This window comes from Eutrigla gurnardus (genome assembly GCF_963514095.1).
Source record: "Eutrigla gurnardus genome assembly, chromosome: 24".
NCBI lineage: Eukaryota > Metazoa > Chordata > Actinopteri > Perciformes > Triglidae > Eutrigla > Eutrigla gurnardus.
The window spans coordinates 13,469,636-13,488,220 of record NC_139935.1 but is presented as its reverse complement, the minus strand read 5'-3'; the positions used below and the strand labels follow the sequence as shown (position 1 = coordinate 13,488,220).

At 47.2% G+C, this 18,585-nt stretch overlaps 2 protein-coding genes across 2 annotated transcripts in view; both read right to left on the bottom strand.

Moving 5' to 3' along the window:
• LOC311010081 (cilium assembly protein DZIP1-like) overlaps window positions 1–7,953 on the bottom strand; it is a gene marked incomplete at its 5' end in the record, with an annotated part of 48,952 nt that extends 40,999 nt beyond the window's left edge. Inside the window, 7 exons of the mRNA XM_084004562.1 lie at window positions 2,204–2,332; window positions 2,409–2,471; window positions 2,551–2,688; window positions 2,776–2,934; window positions 3,013–3,128; window positions 3,258–3,342; window positions 7,945–7,953. Coding sequence (XP_083860688.1) covers window positions 2,204–2,332; window positions 2,409–2,471; window positions 2,551–2,688; window positions 2,776–2,934; window positions 3,013–3,128; window positions 3,258–3,342; window positions 7,945–7,953 — 699 coding nt within the window. The remainder of the gene's footprint in view (window positions 1–2,203; window positions 2,333–2,408; window positions 2,472–2,550; window positions 2,689–2,775; window positions 2,935–3,012; window positions 3,129–3,257; window positions 3,343–7,944) is intronic.
• A 2,038-nt stretch (window positions 7,954–9,991) lies between these two features.
• On the bottom strand, window positions 9,992–16,958 carry LOC311010080 (cilium assembly protein DZIP1-like; the record flags this gene model as incomplete). Its single annotated transcript, XM_084004561.1, has 9 exons — window positions 9,992–10,027; window positions 10,359–10,487; window positions 10,564–10,626; window positions 10,706–10,843; window positions 10,931–11,089; window positions 11,168–11,283; window positions 11,413–11,497; window positions 16,666–16,744; window positions 16,906–16,958. 9 exons carry the CDS (start codon window positions 16,956–16,958, stop codon window positions 9,992–9,994), a joined length of 858 nt encoding a protein of 285 aa, XP_083860687.1.
• Between the last annotated feature and the right edge of the window lie 1,627 nt (window positions 16,959–18,585).

Here is an 18,585-nt window from a genome sequence, read left to right as displayed (position 1 = left end):
CCCTCCCTCTCGTGTTGATTACCATGCCTGCCCTGATGTGTTTCAACTGTTCCTCGTCAGCTCCCTGCCTCCCTGTGTATATAGTCTGTGTTTCCCCTGTCTCATTGTTGGTTCATTGTTGCTGTCGATGTCGCTTTCGTCATTGTCTTCCCCTGCATGCTGCACCACTTCTTGTCACTGGATATTTTTGTACCTCGTCCTGCCTCCCGTATCCCTTCGTGTTTTGGTTCCTTTTTGTAAGTGTTTCTTTAATGGTCGTTTTTGCCTTTGTGGTTTCTTTGTTTGATACTTTGTTTTAGTCTTAGTTTTGGTTCTCAATTATTATTTAAATAAATCTTCATTTTTTTAACTGCATTTGGGTCCTCGCCTCCCCTCTTTTTCAAGTCCACGTTTTGCCCTGAACCTGACAGAATGAACCAACCCAAAGAGGACCCAGCAGTTAATGGGCTTAGAGTCATACAGTGGTATGTGGACTTCATTACCAATCCTGCTAGCAGGACACGCCAAATTGCTGCTAGCGAACTGTTTTTTCAAGCCGCAGCTAAGCCACCAGCCCCTGTCACAGCCATGCTAACCGCTCATGCCGCAGTCTCAGCCATGCCACCAGACCATGTCTCAGCCACCGCACAGCTTCCCAGCTCCTGCCCGAACCCGTTTAGGGGTACTCGTCTGGCCCTGGGAGGGCCAAGGAGCATCCAGCTGGCTAACCGGCAGTTGGCTCGTCGGTTGACGGCCTCGAGGAGCAGGTGCGGCATGAGGAAGCGAGCCGCCCCGATGCTGCTCACATCGGTTCTAACGGGGGGTCCGTCCGTCACCAGTTCCAGCGGAGGCCCGCCCGTCCAAGCTACCAGCCCATGCCACAGTTCCAGCCATGCTACCAGCCCATGCCACAGTTCCAGCCATGCTACCAGCCCAGGCCTCAGCTCCAGCCATGCTACCAGCCCAGGCCTCAGCTCCAGCCATGCTACCAGCCCAGGCCTCAGCTCCAGCCATGCTACCAGCCCAGGCCTCAGCTCCAGCCAAGCATCCAGCCCAGGCCACAGCCAAGCATCCAAGCATCCAGCCCACGCTACGGCCACAGCCAAGCAACCAGCCCACGCCACGGTCACAGCCAAGCAACCAGCCCACGCCTCGGTCACAGCCAAGCAACCAGCCCACGCCTTGGCCAGTGGCCTTCAGTCGGCGGCCCGGTCGACACCTGCCATTGGCCTTCAGTCGGCGGCCCGGTCGACACCTGCCATTGGCCTTCAGTCGGCGGCCCGGTCGACACCTGCCATTGGCCTTCAGTCGGCGGCCCGATCGACACTCTCCAGTGGTCTTCAGTCGGCGGCCCGTCCGTCACCAGTCCCGGCGGAGGATCGTCCGGCGCCAGCCCAGACAGGGGACCGTCCCACACCTGCTCCTCGCAGCCTATTGGGGGTTTGCCTGTCACCCTTTCCTGTTCCGACGGGGGTCCATCCGACGCCTGCTCCCCGCAGCCTATTGGGGGTTTGCCTGTCACCCTTTCCTGTTCCGACGGGGGTCAGTCCGACGCCTGCTCCCCGCAGTCGTCCGGGAGCCCGCTCTTCGCCCGTTCCTGTTCCGACGGGGGGCCGTCCTGCGCCTGCTCCACGCAGCCTTCGGGAGGTCCGCTCGTCACCCGTTCCTGTTCCGACGGGGGGCCGCCCTACGCCTGCTCCACGCAGCTTTCTGGAGGTCCGCTCGTCACCCGTTCCTGTTCCGACGGGGGGCCGTCCTACGCCTGCTCCACGCAGCCTTCGGGAGGTCCGCTCGTCACCCGTACCTGTTCCGACGGGGGGCCGTCCTACGCCTGCTCCACGTCGCCTTCCTGAGTGGTTAGGGTTTGGGTGGATTTGAGGAAATATTCCGCATCTGGAAGTTGGGAAAAGGAGCATTTATGATTGGTTGTTTTGTCAGTGCCATCTGCTTTAATGACAGGATGGAAAAAGGAATAATTAAATAATTATTTATAATTATAACAATGCAAGTTTGTGAACTCTGGCTGCTCAGCTGTAGCGAGTAATGGGAAACTGTGGTGCTATTCCAGGAAAAGTATCCGTTTCCTGTGCACTATGGTTCCTGTCAAATATACAGTATCATCATGTCTCAATACAACACAATCTGAGGCCAAATACAGGATATCCTGAACAAGTGCTGACCCCCCCGCCTCACTTCCTGGCTGTGCAAGTGTAAGTGTTATAACCTGCTCTCTCTGGGCCTTGATGGTGCGCTCCTTCTCCTGCAGCCTCCTGCCCATCTCCTGCTGCAGCCGCCGGCCGCTCTCCTGCTGCTCCGCCACGGACGACTGCATCCTGCTCAGCTCGTTCAGCAACTGGGAGGCGACGTTTCACGGCTTCAAATTACACGTAAACGACATAATAATGATGAGGTTTGATAAGAACACATACCTGGTTCTTTTCAGACTCGTGTTGGCCCTTTATTTCCTGCAGCCTGGATTCCCACTTTTGATCCTAGAGGAGAATATTTGTGTCCTCAAAAGGATTTCATTCACTTGTAATTATGGAAAGAACATCTGGCCTCGACACTGACCTGTTTCTTCAGTTGGTGTTCCAGCTTCTGCATGGCTTGGATCTGCATCTCTTTGTAGTTGTCCAGATCTCTCTCTGGCTGCGAGTGAACAGGGACGGACGATTTCTCAAGCTTGGCGGTCTGATTCTGATTTGCTTCCTATGAATAAAAATAGTAAAAAAAAAAGGTATGAATAAAATATATGCTGGAGAACCAAAATGGATTATCCAAGTATTCTTTTTGTACATTGAGAGCCTGAATGTTCCGGGTGTAAAGATACTCCATCTCTCTACGCATGCCGTCCCTGCTGTCTTCTATCTTTCTGTCCATGCGCGCCATCTCCTCCGCCTTAAAGTGGTCCAATTCTCTCAGCAGGTCTTTTTGCAGGGACTGCTGCTCTTTTTCCTGGAATCACGACGGAAATCAAACGAGCAGGAACCAGAAGTTTGGCATTTTTGCTTTAAAAGGTGTCGTTTTTCCTACCTGAGCTGTTTTGGCTTGCAGGTCCTGTTGCTGCTGAACAATCTGCTCCTTCAGACCGCTGATCTCCGATTTGAGGCTGTCGATCTGAGATTTCTTCTCACTGTCTGACCGGAACTCTGGAAGGACGTAGAAGAACAAAGAAAACAAGATATTTGTGTCACGACACAATGTGAGGAAGCGTATCATATTTCAGCTGCAAATACATCTTCACAGGACATCCTTAAATGATTTAATGTGCGACGTACCGGTCTCGTACTCATCAGGGTGCCGCCGCTGGATGTGATTCTGGAGGAACGAGGAATTGAGGAAGGACTTTCCACAATGTGGACACTAAAAGAAAGAAACACAAAATACAGGTATCAATATATCACCTTGTGAGTTTTCTTATATAAAGAAAGCAAAGCTCAAGCCATATTTTTGGATATTCAATTCAAATCAAGGTTGTGCAGGGCTCCAGACTAACTTTATGCATTGGTTGCACTGGTGCACCTAACTTTTTTTTTTAGGTGCACCAGCACAAAATTCATGATCACCCACATTTTTCATCGCGTCACCTTTAGCACCAAAAGGTCACCTTTTCATCGCTCTCCTTTTACATAATGACGCCCCAGAGCACCCGTTTTCTCCAGCCAATCTGCACACTGATGCCCAAACGCAGCAAATGCTTGCTTTGTGGCAGCATAAATTCCTCAAGAATAAAAAGATCATACAGGTCACTTGCCTATAGATTGCAAATGGAAAACTGTTTATGTGATCTTAGCCTAGCTTACTTATGTTTTTACTTAGGCTATTCATTTTTAATAATATTAGGAATAGGCTACTATACAATGTCCTATTCATGATGTCTCATGCTGTGATTTGGGCCTTCAAACACTGTGCGTGTCCATGCTCCACCTCGACATGTCCAATTAACATGTTGACCGGCCTCCCTTTCCGCAAAATGCGGCAGTAGACAATAACGCACTCCTTCGTAGAGACGTCTGTGTCGCCGTCAATCATGAATGACGTGTACGCGGCGTTTCCAACCTCCGCAGCTGTCTTGTTCTTTAGTGTGTCGGCATCTTTTTCATCAGAATAATTTCGGACTTAGATTTAGTGAACGGCAACTCCTCCTTTGCAATATTGTATGCGACGTTGACTTTGATAATCATTTCAGATGCCTCAGCGGACCTGATTGATACAGCCTGACGCTGAAATGCAGCTGGGAGAGCTTTATTAACACACTTATCACGGCATGTAGTATGCTTTTTGGACATATTGCGCTTTTTCAACGTCTCGATGCGAAATGTTGTTGACTCTTCCACAAACGCACTATTACCGGCCATATTCTGACCACACTCCCGACAATAAATGCAGTGCATTGAGTCCCTTTCTTTATCGTACATCAGCCAGGGAAATTGCTTCAACCAGTCCTGTCTGAAGGCATATTTTTGGGCTTTTTAATTAATTAATTATTTGTCTCGGGGCCAGGCTTTCTGCCTCTCTTCATTTTTGGAGAAAATGGAAGCGCTCAGGAATACCTGCTCAGCTCGCTCACATTTTTCGAACTGACACAATTTACAGCAGTGAAAAGGACCACAGCCAATCAGAGGCAAGGACCCACCCGAGCTCTGTCTCTTATTGGTTTAGACCACGATACCATCAGGAGAACACAACGAGATGCTGCGCTTACGATTTCATAAAAATCACTCATAAAAATTTTGGTCGCATTTTCAACCAAAATGGTCGCACTCTGGAGCCCTGTATTGTATCTGACATATCAGCCTGTCCAATTAGGAAGCAGCACTGATTGGGAATCAATTTCACCTGCTGTTGTGTAAATGGAACAGTCCACAGGTGGAAACGAGTGGCAATTAGCAAGACATCCCTATAAAGGAATGGTTCTGCAGGTGGTGACCGCAGACCATTTCTCTGTTCTCGGCCTTTCTGGCAGATTTTTTTCTTTTTTGAATTTTGCCAGTGTTTGCACCACTAGAGGTAGCATGAGGCGGTTTCTCCAACCCACAGAAGTTGCCCAGTTAGTGCAACTCATCCATGATGGCACATCAATGCACACTGTGGCAAGAAGGTTTGCTGTGCCCCCCAGCACAGTGTCAAGAGCATGGAGGAGATTCCAGGAGACAGGCCAGTACACCAGGAGACGTGGAGGGGGCCGAAGAATGTCAACAACCCAACAGCAGGACCGATATCTGCTCCTTTGTGCACGGAGGAACAGGAGGAGCACTGCCAGAGCCCTACAAAATGACCTCAGCAGGCCACTGATGTTCAAGTTTCAACTCAAACGGTCCCAAATCGACTCCATGAGGGTGGTTTGAGGGCCCGACGTCCACAAATAGGGCCTGTGCTTAAAACCCAACACCGTGCAATGCCATTGGCATTTGCTAGAGATCACAGAGATTGGCAGATTCGCCATTGGCGCCCTGTGCTCTTCATGGATGAGAGCAGGTTCACCTTGAGCACATGTGACCGACATGACAGGGTCTGGCGACGCCGCGGAGAACGTTCTGCTGCTGCAACATCCTCCAGCATGACCGGTTTCGCGGTGGCCTAGTGATGGTCTGGGGAGGTATTTCTTTGGAAGGTCACACAGCCCTCCATGTGCTTGCTGGAGGTACCCTGACTGCCATTAGGTACCGGGATGAGATCCTCAGACCCATTGTGAGACCATATGCTGGTGCAGTGGGCCCTAGGTTCCTTCTAATGCATGACAATGCTAGGCCTCATGTGGCTGGAGTGTGTCAGCAGTTCCTGCATGATGAAGGCATTGATGTTATGGACTGGCCTGCCTGTTCCCCAGACCTGAATCCTATTGAGCACATCTGGGACATCATGTCTCATTCCAGACCTGTGCTGTCCTCAGATCTGTGTACAGGAAGAGGTGGAGGTTTACTCTTTACTTAGAAACATTTCTCAGAACTGCATTTCTGGGAAACCAAAAAACTTTTAATCATACAAGAATCTACCTACTGATGACATATTACATGACTGTTACTATGACAACCAGGAAACCACTTAGATGTTCCTGTGAGATTAATGCTGTCAGTGTGGTCTCATTATTTCCGCTGAGTGACCCTCTGTGACTTTGATGAGGCACTGCTTTATGAAATCACCGTCTGAGAACGGTTTGCCGTGCTGGGCAATAAGTTTAGCGACTTCATAGCTTGCTGTTGTGGCGTTTTCCTGTATTTTGTTAGCACGAAAAAAAAACTGTTGTTGAGCTTGCAGGCTAGCTGCCATTTGCTTGACTTTCTGTGTTCGTTCGGCACCGGTGTACGATGTGTAGCTCTGATGCTTGGTCTCATAGTGCCGACGGACATTATACTCTTTCATCACAGAAATATCTTCATTGCAAATCAAACAGACACACTTTCCGTTGATTTCTTTGAAGAAATATTCATTTTCCCACCGTGTTTGAAATCTTCTACACTCACTTGCTATTTTGCGTTTCTTCGGTGCTGCCATTTCTGGTGACTCGCGGTAAAAGTTTTTCTTTGCTTAATTTTGCTTAGTGGAGAAGCACCGTTTCCGTGGCTGGCTCCATCTAGTGTTGAAACTGAGAAGTGCAACAGAGTTGAGCTCAAGCTTCTTGTGCGGGCCATATTCAATTATATTTTCAGAATTTGCTGCGGGCCAATAAAAACTGGACCGCGGGCCGCAGTTGGCCCGCGGGCCGTAGTTTGGACACCCCTGTTTTAATGAATCATTTCACTGTACGACTCCAGTAAACTTGGACCCAAAGTCCGTCTCATTCTCTCCGTGGTCTCTCCGCTTCGCTGTCCGCTCTTCCAGCGCGTCATCCAGCCCGCTGTTCCCCCACAAACACGCAGCAGAGACGGCAGAGACACACGGAGCAGTGAGGGGGGGGCGACGCGGCCAAATGTCCGTTCAGAACAGAGTTTTGAGTTCATAGTCTGCAGCATGCTCCACGTCATCACAAGTAATTAGTGGAATTATATTCATTACCAAAGCATTGGCTCATTAATTATCAAACTTCCTGGACAATAGAATGATTAAGAGAGCTAAGCTGGGAAGTGACCATGGCGGTGACTCAGCCGTGAAACCCGCAGCCACAGTAACATATTAGTGGAGGCTAGCTAGCTAATGCTAACTAGCTACGATAGAGTCGGTCCACCGAGCGACAAAACAATTAGTAAACACGAATATTACGTCCCCAAAAATAAACCGAAGGATTTTACTTTACGTTGCTACACCTAATATTAATGGAAAACATAATTTATTATATTTAAACTCACCTCCTGCTGCTGTAGTTAGCTGAGCGGGAAAAAGTCCTCTCTTTGAAGAACCGCGTTACGTTGAGTCGCTCCGCCTCGGCCGTTGTCGGGTAAATAGGCTCCCTCCGCCGGTGGCAGTAGTCCTTTCTTCTTTAGTGTATTTCACTTTTCAAAGTGTTTATATTTTGTTTGGAATTGGAATATAAGACGTATATATAGTTTGTCATAGTAGGAAATGCCCATACTACAACCTTGCCATGGTTTAGAGAAGACCATTGATGCTCGTTGCCATTTAGTCCCTGAGGGTTCAGGTCTATGCCACGGTCAAGTCCTGAAGTGCGCGAGGGCTCGCTCGCGGACATTTTGAGCCCACTTTTGATGCTGACTTTACCTGAAGGAAATTACCCACAGACAAAGTGCATGTGTGGAATATTACATTTACACAGATATATTAACATTAAAGATTTAAGGAGCATAAAACACTTGAAATCATAGGAATGTCATCATAAAGTAAAACTAGTAAATCAATGATTTGACAATGACGTCTGGTCTGGGATGATAAGATCCTGGAAGACGTTCAGATCAGGCTGTAAAATATGTGAAATAAAAACCAACACTTTTAGATCATCAAAATAAAGCGACATGCGGAGTGATGTCCTTATTTGTATTTCTACCATTTCAAGCCCTCACAGCCTCTCACACTCACCATATTTGACAGTATGTGACGACGGACTGCCGTTACGTCGGTCATAAATCAGACGGGTGTGTAGAGGTGGATACACAGGTTGTCATGATCTGTGTTTTTGGCATGTTCTGTTTCCTTGGTTTTGATTTCCTGTTTTATTTTTTCCTCAGTGTCATTTCCTGTCTCGTACTTCCTGGTCCTTGTTGTTTCCGCTGTCTTGACTCCCCCTCCCTCTCGTGTTGATTACCATGCCTGCCCTGATGTGTTTCAACTGTTCCTCGTCAGCTCCCTGCCTCCCTGTGTATATAGTCTGTGTTTCCCCTGTCTCATTGTTGGTTCATTGTTGCTGTCGATGTCGCTTTCGTCATTGTCTTCCCCTGCATGCTGCACCACTTCTTGTCACTGGATATTTTTGTACCTCGTCCTGCCTCCCGTATCCCTTCGTGTTTTGGTTCCTTTTTGTAAGTGTTTCTTTAATTGGTCGTTTTTGCCTTTGTGGTTTCTTTGTTTGATACTTTGTTTTAGTCTTAGTTTTGGTTCTCAATTATTATTTAAATAAATCTTCATTTTTTTAACTGCATTTGGGTCCTCGCCTCCCCTCTTTTTCAAGTCCACGTTTTGCCCTGAACCTGACAGAATGAACCAACCCAAAGAGGACCCAGCAGTTAATGGGCTTAGAGTCATACAGTGGTATGTGGACTTCATTACCAATCCTGCTAGCAGGACACGCCAAATTGCTGCTAGCGAACTGTTTTTTCAAGCCGCAGCTAAGCCACCAGCCCCTGTCACAGCCATGCTAACCGCTCATGCCGCAGTCTCAGCCATGCCACCAGACCATGTCTCAGCCACCGCACAGCTTCCCAGCTCCTGCCCGAACCCGTTTAGGGGTACTCGTCTGGCCCTGGGAGGGCCAAGGAGCATCCAGCTGGCTAACCGGCAGTTGGCTCGTCGGTTGACGGCCTCGAGGAGCAGGTGCGGCATGAGGAAGCGAGCCGCCCCGATGCTGCTCACATCGGTTCTAACGGGGGGTCCGTCCGTCACCAGTTCCAGCGGAGGCCCGCCCGTCCAAGCTACCAGCCCATGCCACAGTTCCAGCCATGCTACCAGCCCATGCCACAGTTCCAGCCATGCTACCAGCCCAGGCCTCAACTCCAGCCATGCTACCAGCCCAGGCCTCAGCTCCAGCCATGCTACCAGCCCAGGCCTCAGCTCCAGCCATGCTACCAGCCCAGGCCTCAGCTCCAGCCAAGCATCCAGCCCAGGCCACAGCCAAGCATCCAAGCATCCAGCCCACGCTACGGCCACAGCCAAGCAACCAGCCCACGCCACGGTCACAGCCAAGCAACCAGCCCACGCCTCGGTCACAGCCAAGCAACCAGCCCACGCCTTGGCCAGTGGCCTTCAGTCGGCGGCCCGGTCGACACCTGCCATTGGCCTTCAGTCGGCGGCCCGGTCGACACCTGCCATTGGCCTTCAGTCGGCGGCCCGGTCGACACCTGCCATTGGCCTTCAGTCGGCGGCCCGATCGACACTCTCCAGTGGTCTTCAGTCGGCGGCCCGTCCGTCACCAGTCCCGGCGGAGGATCGTCCGGCGCCAGCCCAGACAGGGGACCGTCCCACACCTGCTCCTCGCAGCCTATTGGGGGTTTGCCTGTCACCCTTTCCTGTTCCGACGGGGGTCCATCCGACGCCTGCTCCCCGCAGCCTATTGGGGGTTTGCCTGTCACCCTTTCCTGTTCCGACGGGGGTCAGTCCGACGCCTGCTCCCCGCAGTCGTCCGGGAGCCCGCTCTTCGCCCGTTCCTGTTCCGACGGGGGGCCGTCCTGCGCCTGCTCCACGCAGCCTTCGGGAGGTCCGCTCGTCACCCGTTCCTGTTCCGACGGGGGGCCGCCCTACGCCTGCTCCACGCAGCTTTCTGGAGGTCCGCTCGTCACCCGTTCCTGTTCCGACGGGGGGCCGTCCTACGCCTGCTCCACGCAGCCTTCGGGAGGTCCGCTCGTCACCCGTACCTGTTCCGACGGGGGGCCGTCCTACGCCTGCTCCACGTCGCCTTCCTGAGTGGTTAGGGTTTGGGTGGATTTGAGGAAATATTCCGCATCTGGAAGTTGGGAAAAGGAGCATTTATGATTGGTTGTTTTGTCAGTGCCATCTGCTTTAATGACAGGATGGAAAAAGGAATAATTAAATAATTATTTATAATTATAACAATGCAAGTTTGTGAACTCTGGCTGCTCAGCTGTAGCGAGTAATGGGAAACTGTGGTGCTATTCCAGGAAAAGTATCCGTTTCCTGTGCACTATGGTTCCTGTCAAATATACAGTATCATCATGTCTCAATACAACACAATCTGAGGCCAAATACAGGATATCCTGAACAAGTGCTGACCCCCCCGCCTCACTTCCTGGCTGTGCAAGTGTAAGTGTTATAACCTGCTCTCTCTGGGCCTTGATGGTGCGCTCCTTCTCCTGCAGCCTCCTGCCCATCTCCTGCTGCAGCCGCCGGCCGCTCTCCTGCTGCTCCGCCACGGACGACTGCATCCTGCTCAGCTCGTTCAGCAACTGGGAGGCGACGTTTCACGGCTTCAAATTACACGTAAACGACATAATAATGATGAGGTTTGATAAGAACACATACCTGGTTCTTTTCAGACTCGTGTTGGCCCTTTATTTCCTGCAGCCTGGATTCCCACTTTTGATCCTAGAGGAGAATATTTGTGTCCTCAAAAGGATTTCATTCACTTGTAATTATGGAAAGAACATCTGGCCTCGACACTGACCTGTTTCTTCAGTTGGTGTTCCAGCTTCTGCATGGCTTGGATCTGCATCTCTTTGTAGTTGTCCAGATCTCTCTCTGGCTGCGAGTGAACAGGGACGGACGATTTCTCAAGCTTGGCGGTCTGATTCTGATTTGCTTCCTATGAATAAAAATAGTAAAAAAAAAAGGTATGAATAAAATATATGCTGGAGAACCAAAATGGATTATCCAAGTATTCTTTTTGTACATTGAGAGCCTGAATGTTCCGGGTGTAAAGATACTCCATCTCTCTACGCATGCCGTCCCTGCTGTCTTCTATCTTTCTGTCCATGCGCGCCATCTCCTCCGCCTTAAAGTGGTCCAATTCTCTCAGCAGGTCTTTTTGCAGGGACTGCTGCTCTTTTTCCTGGAATCACAACGGAAATCAAACGAGCAGGAACCAGAAGTTTGGCATTTTTGCTTTAAAAGGTGTCGTTTTTCCTACCTGAGCTGTTTTGGCTTGCAGGTCCTGTTGCTGCTGAACAATCTGCTCCTTCAGACCGCTGATCTCCGATTTGAGGCTGTCGATCTGAGATTTCTTCTCACTGTCTGACCGGAACTCTGGAAGGACGTAGAAGAACAAAGAAAACAAGATATTTGTGTCACGACACAATGTGAGGAAGCGTATCATATTTCAGCTGCAAATACATCTTCACAGGACATCCTTAAATGATTTAATGTGCGACGTACCGGTCTCGTACTCATCAGGGTGCCGCCGCTGGATGTGATTCTGGAGGAACGAGGAATTGAGGAAGGACTTTCCACAATGTGGACACTAAAAGAAAGAAACACAAAATACAGGTATCAATATATCACCTTGTGAGTTTTCTTATATAAAGAAAGCAAAGCTCAAGCCATATTTTTGGATATTCAATTCAAATCAAGGTTGTGCAGGGCTCCAGACTAACTTTATGCATTGGTTGCACTGGTGCACCTAACTTTTTTTTTTAGGTGCACCAGCACAAAATTCATGATCACCCACATTTTTCATCGCGTCACCTTTAGCACCAAAAGGTCACCTTTTCATCGCTCCCTTTTTACATAATGACGCCCCAGAGCACCCGTTTTCTCCAGCCAATCTGCACACTGATGCCCAAACGCAGCAAATGCTTGCTTTGTGGCAGCATAAATTCCTCAAGAATAAAAAGATCATACAGGTCACTTGCCTATAGATTGCAAATGGAAAACTGTTTATGTGATCTTAGCCTAGCTTACTTATGTTTTTACTTAGGCTATTCATTTTTAATAATATTAGGAATAGGCTACTATACAATGTCCTATTCATGATGTCTCATGCTGTAATTTGGGCCTTCAAACACTGTGCGTGTCCATGCTCCACCTCGACATGTCCAATTAACATGTTGACCGGCCTCCCTTTCCGCAAAATGCGGCAGTAGACAATAACGCACTCCTTCGTAGAGACGTCTGTGTCGCCGTCAATCATGAATGACGTGTATGCGGCGTTTCCAACCTCCGCAGCTGTCTTGTTCTTTAGTGTGTCGGCATCTTTTTCATCAGAATAATTTCGGACTTAGATTTAGTGAACGGCAACTCCTCCTTTGCAATATTGTATGCGACGTTGACTTTGATAATCATTTCAGATGCCTCAGCGGACCTGATTGATACAGCCTGACGCTGAAATGCAGCTGGGAGAGCTTTATTAACACACTTATCACGGCATGTAGTATGCTTTTTGGACATATTGCGCTTTTTCAACGTCTCGATGCGAAATGTTGTTGACTCTTCCACAAACGCACTATTACCGGCCATATTCTGACCACACTCCCGACAATAAATGCAGTGCATTGAGTCCCTTTCTTTATCGTACATCAGCCAGGGAAATTGCTTCAACCAGTCCTGTCTGAAGGCATATTTTTGGGCTTTTTAATTAATTAATTATTTGTCTCGGGGCCAGGCTTTCTGCCTCTCTTCATTTTTGGAGAAAATGGAAGCGCTCAGGAATACCTGCTCAGCTCGCTCACATTTTTCGAACTGACACAATTTACAGCAGTGAAAAGGACCACAGCCAATCAGAGGCAAGGACCCACCCGAGCTCTGTCTCTTATTGGTTTAGACCACGATACCATCAGGAGAACACAACGAGATGCTGCGCTTACGATTTCATAAAAATCACTCATAAAAATTTTGGTCGCATTTTCAACCAAAATGGTCGCACTCTGGAGCCCTGTATTGTATCTGAGATATCAGCCTGTCCAATTAGGAAGCAGCGCTGATTGGGAATCAATTTCACCTGCTGTTGTGTAAATGGAACAGTCCACAGGTGGAAACGAGTGGCAATTAGCAAGACATCCCTATAAAGGAATGGTTCTGCAGGTGGTGACCGCAGACAATTTCTCTGTTCTCGGCCTTTCTGGCAGATTTTTTTCTTTTTTGAATTTTGCCAGTGTTTGCACCACTAGAGGTAGCATGAGGCGGTTTCTCCAACCCACAGAAGTTGCCCAGTTAGTGCAACTCATCCATGATGGCACATCAATGCACACTGTGGCAAGAAGGTTTGCTGTGCCCCCCAGCACAGTGTCAAGAGCATGGAGGAGATTCCAGGAGACAGGCCAGTACACCAGGAGACAGGCCAGTACACCAGGAGACGTGGAGGGGGCCGAAGAATGTCAACAACCCAACAGCAGGACCGATATCTGCTCCTTTGTGCACGGAGGAACAGGAGGAGCACTGCCAGAGCCCTACAAAATGACCTCAGCAGGCCACTGATGTTCAAGTTTCAACTCAAACGGTCCCAAATCGACTCCATGAGGGTGGTTTGAGGGCCCGACGTCCACAAATAGGGCCTGTGCTTAAAACCCAACACCGTGCAATGCCATTGGCATTTGCTAGAGATCACAGAGATTGGCAGATTCGCCATTGGCGCCCTGTGCTCTTCATGGATGAGAGCAGGTTCACCTTGAGCACATGTGACCGACATGACAGGGTCTGGCGACGCCGCGGAGAACGTTCTGCTGCTGCAACATCCTCCAGCATGACCGGTTTCGCGGTGGCCTAGTGATGGTCTGGGGAGGTATTTCTTTGGAAGGTCACACAGCCCTCCATGTGCTTGCTGGAGGTACCCTGACTGCCATTAGGTACCGGGATGAGATCCTCAGACCCATTGTGAGACCATATGCTGGTGCAGTGGGCCCTAGGTTCCTTCTAATGCATGACAATGCTAGGCCTCATGTGGCTGGAGTGTGTCAGCAGTTCCTGCATGATGAAGGCATTGATGTTATGGACTGGCCTGCCTGTTCCCCAGACCTGAATCCTATTGAGCACATCTGGGACATCATGTCTCATTCCAGACCTGTGCTGTCCTCAGATCTGTGTACAGGAAGAGGTGGAGGTTTACTCTTTACTTAGAAACATTTCTCAGAACTGCATTTCTGGGAAACCAAAAAACTTTTAATCATACAAGAATCTACCTACTGATGACATATTACATGACTGTTACTATGACAACCAGGAAACCACTTAGATGTTCCTGTGAGATTAATGCTGTCAGTGTGGTCTCATTATTTCCGCAGACAAACATGACTGGCAGCAAAGGGACTTTTTCAGATCCCTCCAGGTACGTCATCATTTCAACCACACCAGCAGACTTAACAGCAGAATCTGAGGTTTAGAAAGTCCTAAAAATCTGCCTTCGGTTCAATAACAAATAAGTCCACCTGTAGAAGGCACAACAGTCTCTTCTAGGATAAACATGGTAACACCTTGTACATAAAAGAACATATTTTGGGACTTTTCATGCATAGAAAAAGTGGGAAATAGTTTTATGTAAGGATGTTGAAAGACTTTTGTACACTGTGAAATACAGTTAGTTTCAAATCACATTAAAATTAAAAATATATTTTTGTGTTCAAATTTGTTTTGGTTTGAACTCGACATTCCGAATTCCAATGAGTACAACTTGACTGGCCACAGTCACTTAGTGAGGTCACAACACTCAGAGTTACACATCTTGAGAAGAGATTAAAGCAGACGTTTGGACACAGATCAGATACCTGAACACAGATCAGATACCTGGACACAGATCAGATACCTGGACACAGATCAGATACCTGGACACAGATCAGATACCTGGACACAGATCAGATACCTGGACACATCACATATCTGCTATTACTACGTTCAACCACTACTGTTCGAGAGTCATGACTTCTACATTGTGGAAGACAACCAGCGCTGTTCAGTGTCCGTCCTCCAGGAGACAACTGAGTGAGTAGTGTAGCTGCCATCAACGACAGTTGAATAAATAGGTTAAATAAATAAGTTAATACATATTTGAATCAATCAATAAATACACAAGTTAATACACATACATAGTAATACATACACAAGTTAATACACATGAATAGTAAGACATAAGAACAATTTAATGTCAAACTGCCTTTATTTTGTTTTATTTGTTTTCTTTGAAGTTCTGAAGTGACAGACGGGGGCGGGTTTACTGAAGGGACTGTTGTTGTTTGGACCACGTTCGCGGTACGGAGATACCTCAGTGCGCAGAGAGCGCTATTGCAAGAAGATTGTATTCCTCAAGTGTATTTTGTGAAGTACATTGAAGCGAGGATTTATGTTTAAGGAAGAACTGAAGACCTGTTTTTTATTTCTCTCAAGTAAAGCGGCCAATGAGGTACAGTTGCTATCTTGCTACTAAATGTTGATAGACGTTAAAGCTAACGTGACGTCATGTAGCCTGAAGGATACTGTTTACGCTACGTATGTGGTCTCGATAAGAAAGTAATTGTTTGTTTATGTATTTCTGTTTCTGTATGTCTAGTTCTCACGGCACACCTTTGCACATTCGTGTGAATAAATGCCAGTAAATATAAAGGAACGACTTGGTTTCGTGATTTCAACTTGAGGGGAGTAACAAGTAGTGAGGACAAAGTCCTGGGAAAACTGCAGTCTCTTACTTGAAAATCTCAACCTTATTTCACGGGAAGGCGTACAAATAGCTGGACATTTTAAAGACACTCATGAAAACACATTTTAAGCTTTTAATGTGTCATTTTGCATCATGGTTGGTCTTCACTTGCAGCATGTAGACTAACTGGAAGGTGCTTCAGTCTGCAGTTTAAAAAATAACAACAATAATAATAGATTTTCTTTGGAGTGTACTTTTCATTCAATTAATAAAAATTAAGCATAGTACATCAGAAAGAGGGTGCAATTTAGCAGTCAAAGGCCTTTTTTAAAGTCCCAGTCGTAGTGTACTTTAAAAAAAACTTTAAAAAAGTCCCGACTTTGAATGAATGAAAAGTACACTACAAAGAAATTCTATTATTATAATTGTTATTTTTTAAACTGCAGACTGAAGCACACAGAGAGCCCCTCTTCCCTCGGGTCGTACCACTATCACAGGGGGGAGGCGGAGGGAAGTTGCAACAATCTTCCAATTCCTCGGTTAAAAAACGAAACGAGGAGGTCCAAAACAACCAAGGAAAAGAAAACAGGGGTGGATAAACAGCTGGGTAAACACGGAAGTGGCGTCGATGCTGCGGTAGCGTTAGTTTAGCGTAAGCAGCCGAGGATAGAAGCTATCAGGCAAGTGTTCTTTTAAATAAACTCCTGGTGTACTTTCAAATGCCTCGTTTTGTGAGTACAGACCCTATTTGTACTACTGCAGAAGTTTGGTAACATTCCATGCATTATTAGTGGGGTAATTTACGAGATATACTCTATGTACCGTTCGCGCCAGCACTAAGCCATTCGGCTGATAGCCCTATCTTGACCAATGTTGACTCAAACGTGATGATGGTCTTGGTGTTTCGGCCGTCTGCGGTCGTCTCGTCTAATTCTTCGCTCAGCTTGAATTTAATCTGCGGTCTTGAATGTGGTTTCGGACTTCATTGAAATGAAGCCAGCATCGTCCATGCTGATCTTCAGATTGGGTTCGGCCATATTGCCCATTTGCCGGGTGGCGAAGCTCACACTGATTGCCTTCATGTAGTCATCAAAGTTCTCGCTGTCCCCATGTTGTCCCCCACTCTTTGAAACAGGAGACGTGAGACTGAGAGGTGGACAGCGTCAATGTTCATGCATGTTATTTTTATTTTATGTGGTGCTCCAAAAACAAATCATTGTATATTATAACAATACAAATCTATAATTATCTTCCTCCTGCTTCATTCCTTCATCAAAACTTGACAGTCAGAAGTCAGGAATTCTGACCTGAGTTTGGACTTCTGACTCTGCAGCTGAATTGCTGCATTAGTTTCTGCCATATTCTAAAGGAAAAGTCTAATTAGCATTTTGCTGAGGGGTTCTGTGTGACGCTAACTTCTGGGGTTCATCCCTGCAGCTGTATCATGAAGCATTTGCAGCACAGCGCCATCTCCTGGAGTCTTGAGAGATGTAAATTCATGCTCATTTTTATTGTGCTTGTATTGGTCTATAAACAGGCAATATCATCTACAGTTTACTTTTCTTAAAAAATATCATTTTTATTTAGTGTTACTCCCAATGCAGGTGATTAATTAGCAAAATGATAATAGTCCAGAGAATGTAATTAAACAGTTTTATTACAGGGTTCTGCTTGACAGGTTATAGGCCCACTGGTATCTCCTCAGTTTACATCAACAGTATCACTAGCAAGGCCAGGATTACGTTTTTCAAACCACTCTTTACACTGCAAAAGGTTTACACACTTAGTGAACTCACACTCTTAAGGTTTGCACACAACTCAATTTCACTGCAAACATTTTAACCACGTCACACCTTATGCCTGCCTTGACGGTTTAACTGAGACTACACCTGAGACTGAAAACGAGTGGGGGTTTGTCGCAGAGCACAAACAAATAAACAAACAAACAAAAAGAAAAAAAAGAAACTAGTCCACCCAAGGGCAATACCCAGCTCTTTTCACCCGTTACCGGCTCACTTGCCCGGTGGACTAGACAAAATAATAAACCCGAAATAATAAACAAAAAACGGCAAGAACAACTAATAGGCCACCGATTCTCTGCAGAGACACAAATACAAACGTTCATTACTTTATTACATCCATAAAAATGTTTAAGAGTTTACAGCCTATATCGCAACTTTAAAATACCTGGTCTGCCGAACTGTGCCCATTCATCAGCTACCAGCTACACACAAGCCCCGCAGGGCAATAAGTCTGAAAACATAAAACAAACAGTTTATATTACACAATAATGTCATGATATAAACCCTCAAAACAGGGCCTCAGCCTACCAGTTTTCTTTGTTTCCCCGCATGCCCGCACGGAGTGAGGTGTGCACCTGCCTCACTCCTCCGGCCAGAACCAACAAACTGAGTCTCGTTCCCTCTACAGGTAGGCTTATTTCTACCCGCCCCATAACTTCCTGCACCTCCCCTTCCCCACTCGGTGCCACCTGCCACATTAGTTTCACGCTTTTTATTTTTCAGAACAAATTTAACAGAATGCGTAAACATCCGAGCTGATTCCCAAATAGTGGACGACATTATTTTAACATTAGATAGTTGGATCATGTTAAGTATTCAATACATTTGCTACCTGTAAGCAAACTCTGAGGCATGGTACCGGTACCACATTCTGGAGACTGGAGGGGAATCAGCGACACAGATGGAGCTGTGGTGAACTGAAGTCAGATTGTAGGAAGTAAACGTGAGAAGAACTATTATCATTTTGATGACTCGCACACATTTAATTACACTCCATATCATACGTTAGATCCGTGTTATCATGATGAACTCCAGCAGTGTTTTTGATGCTTTTACTGAGTGATATTTTTTTCATAAACACCTTCTTTTAAAATCCAACTCGTATCTTAAATCAAAATAATTTTGAAATATTGAATCAGCGCTGTCACCGCAGGAGGAGGAGGAGGAGGAGACGGCCCGACTGCA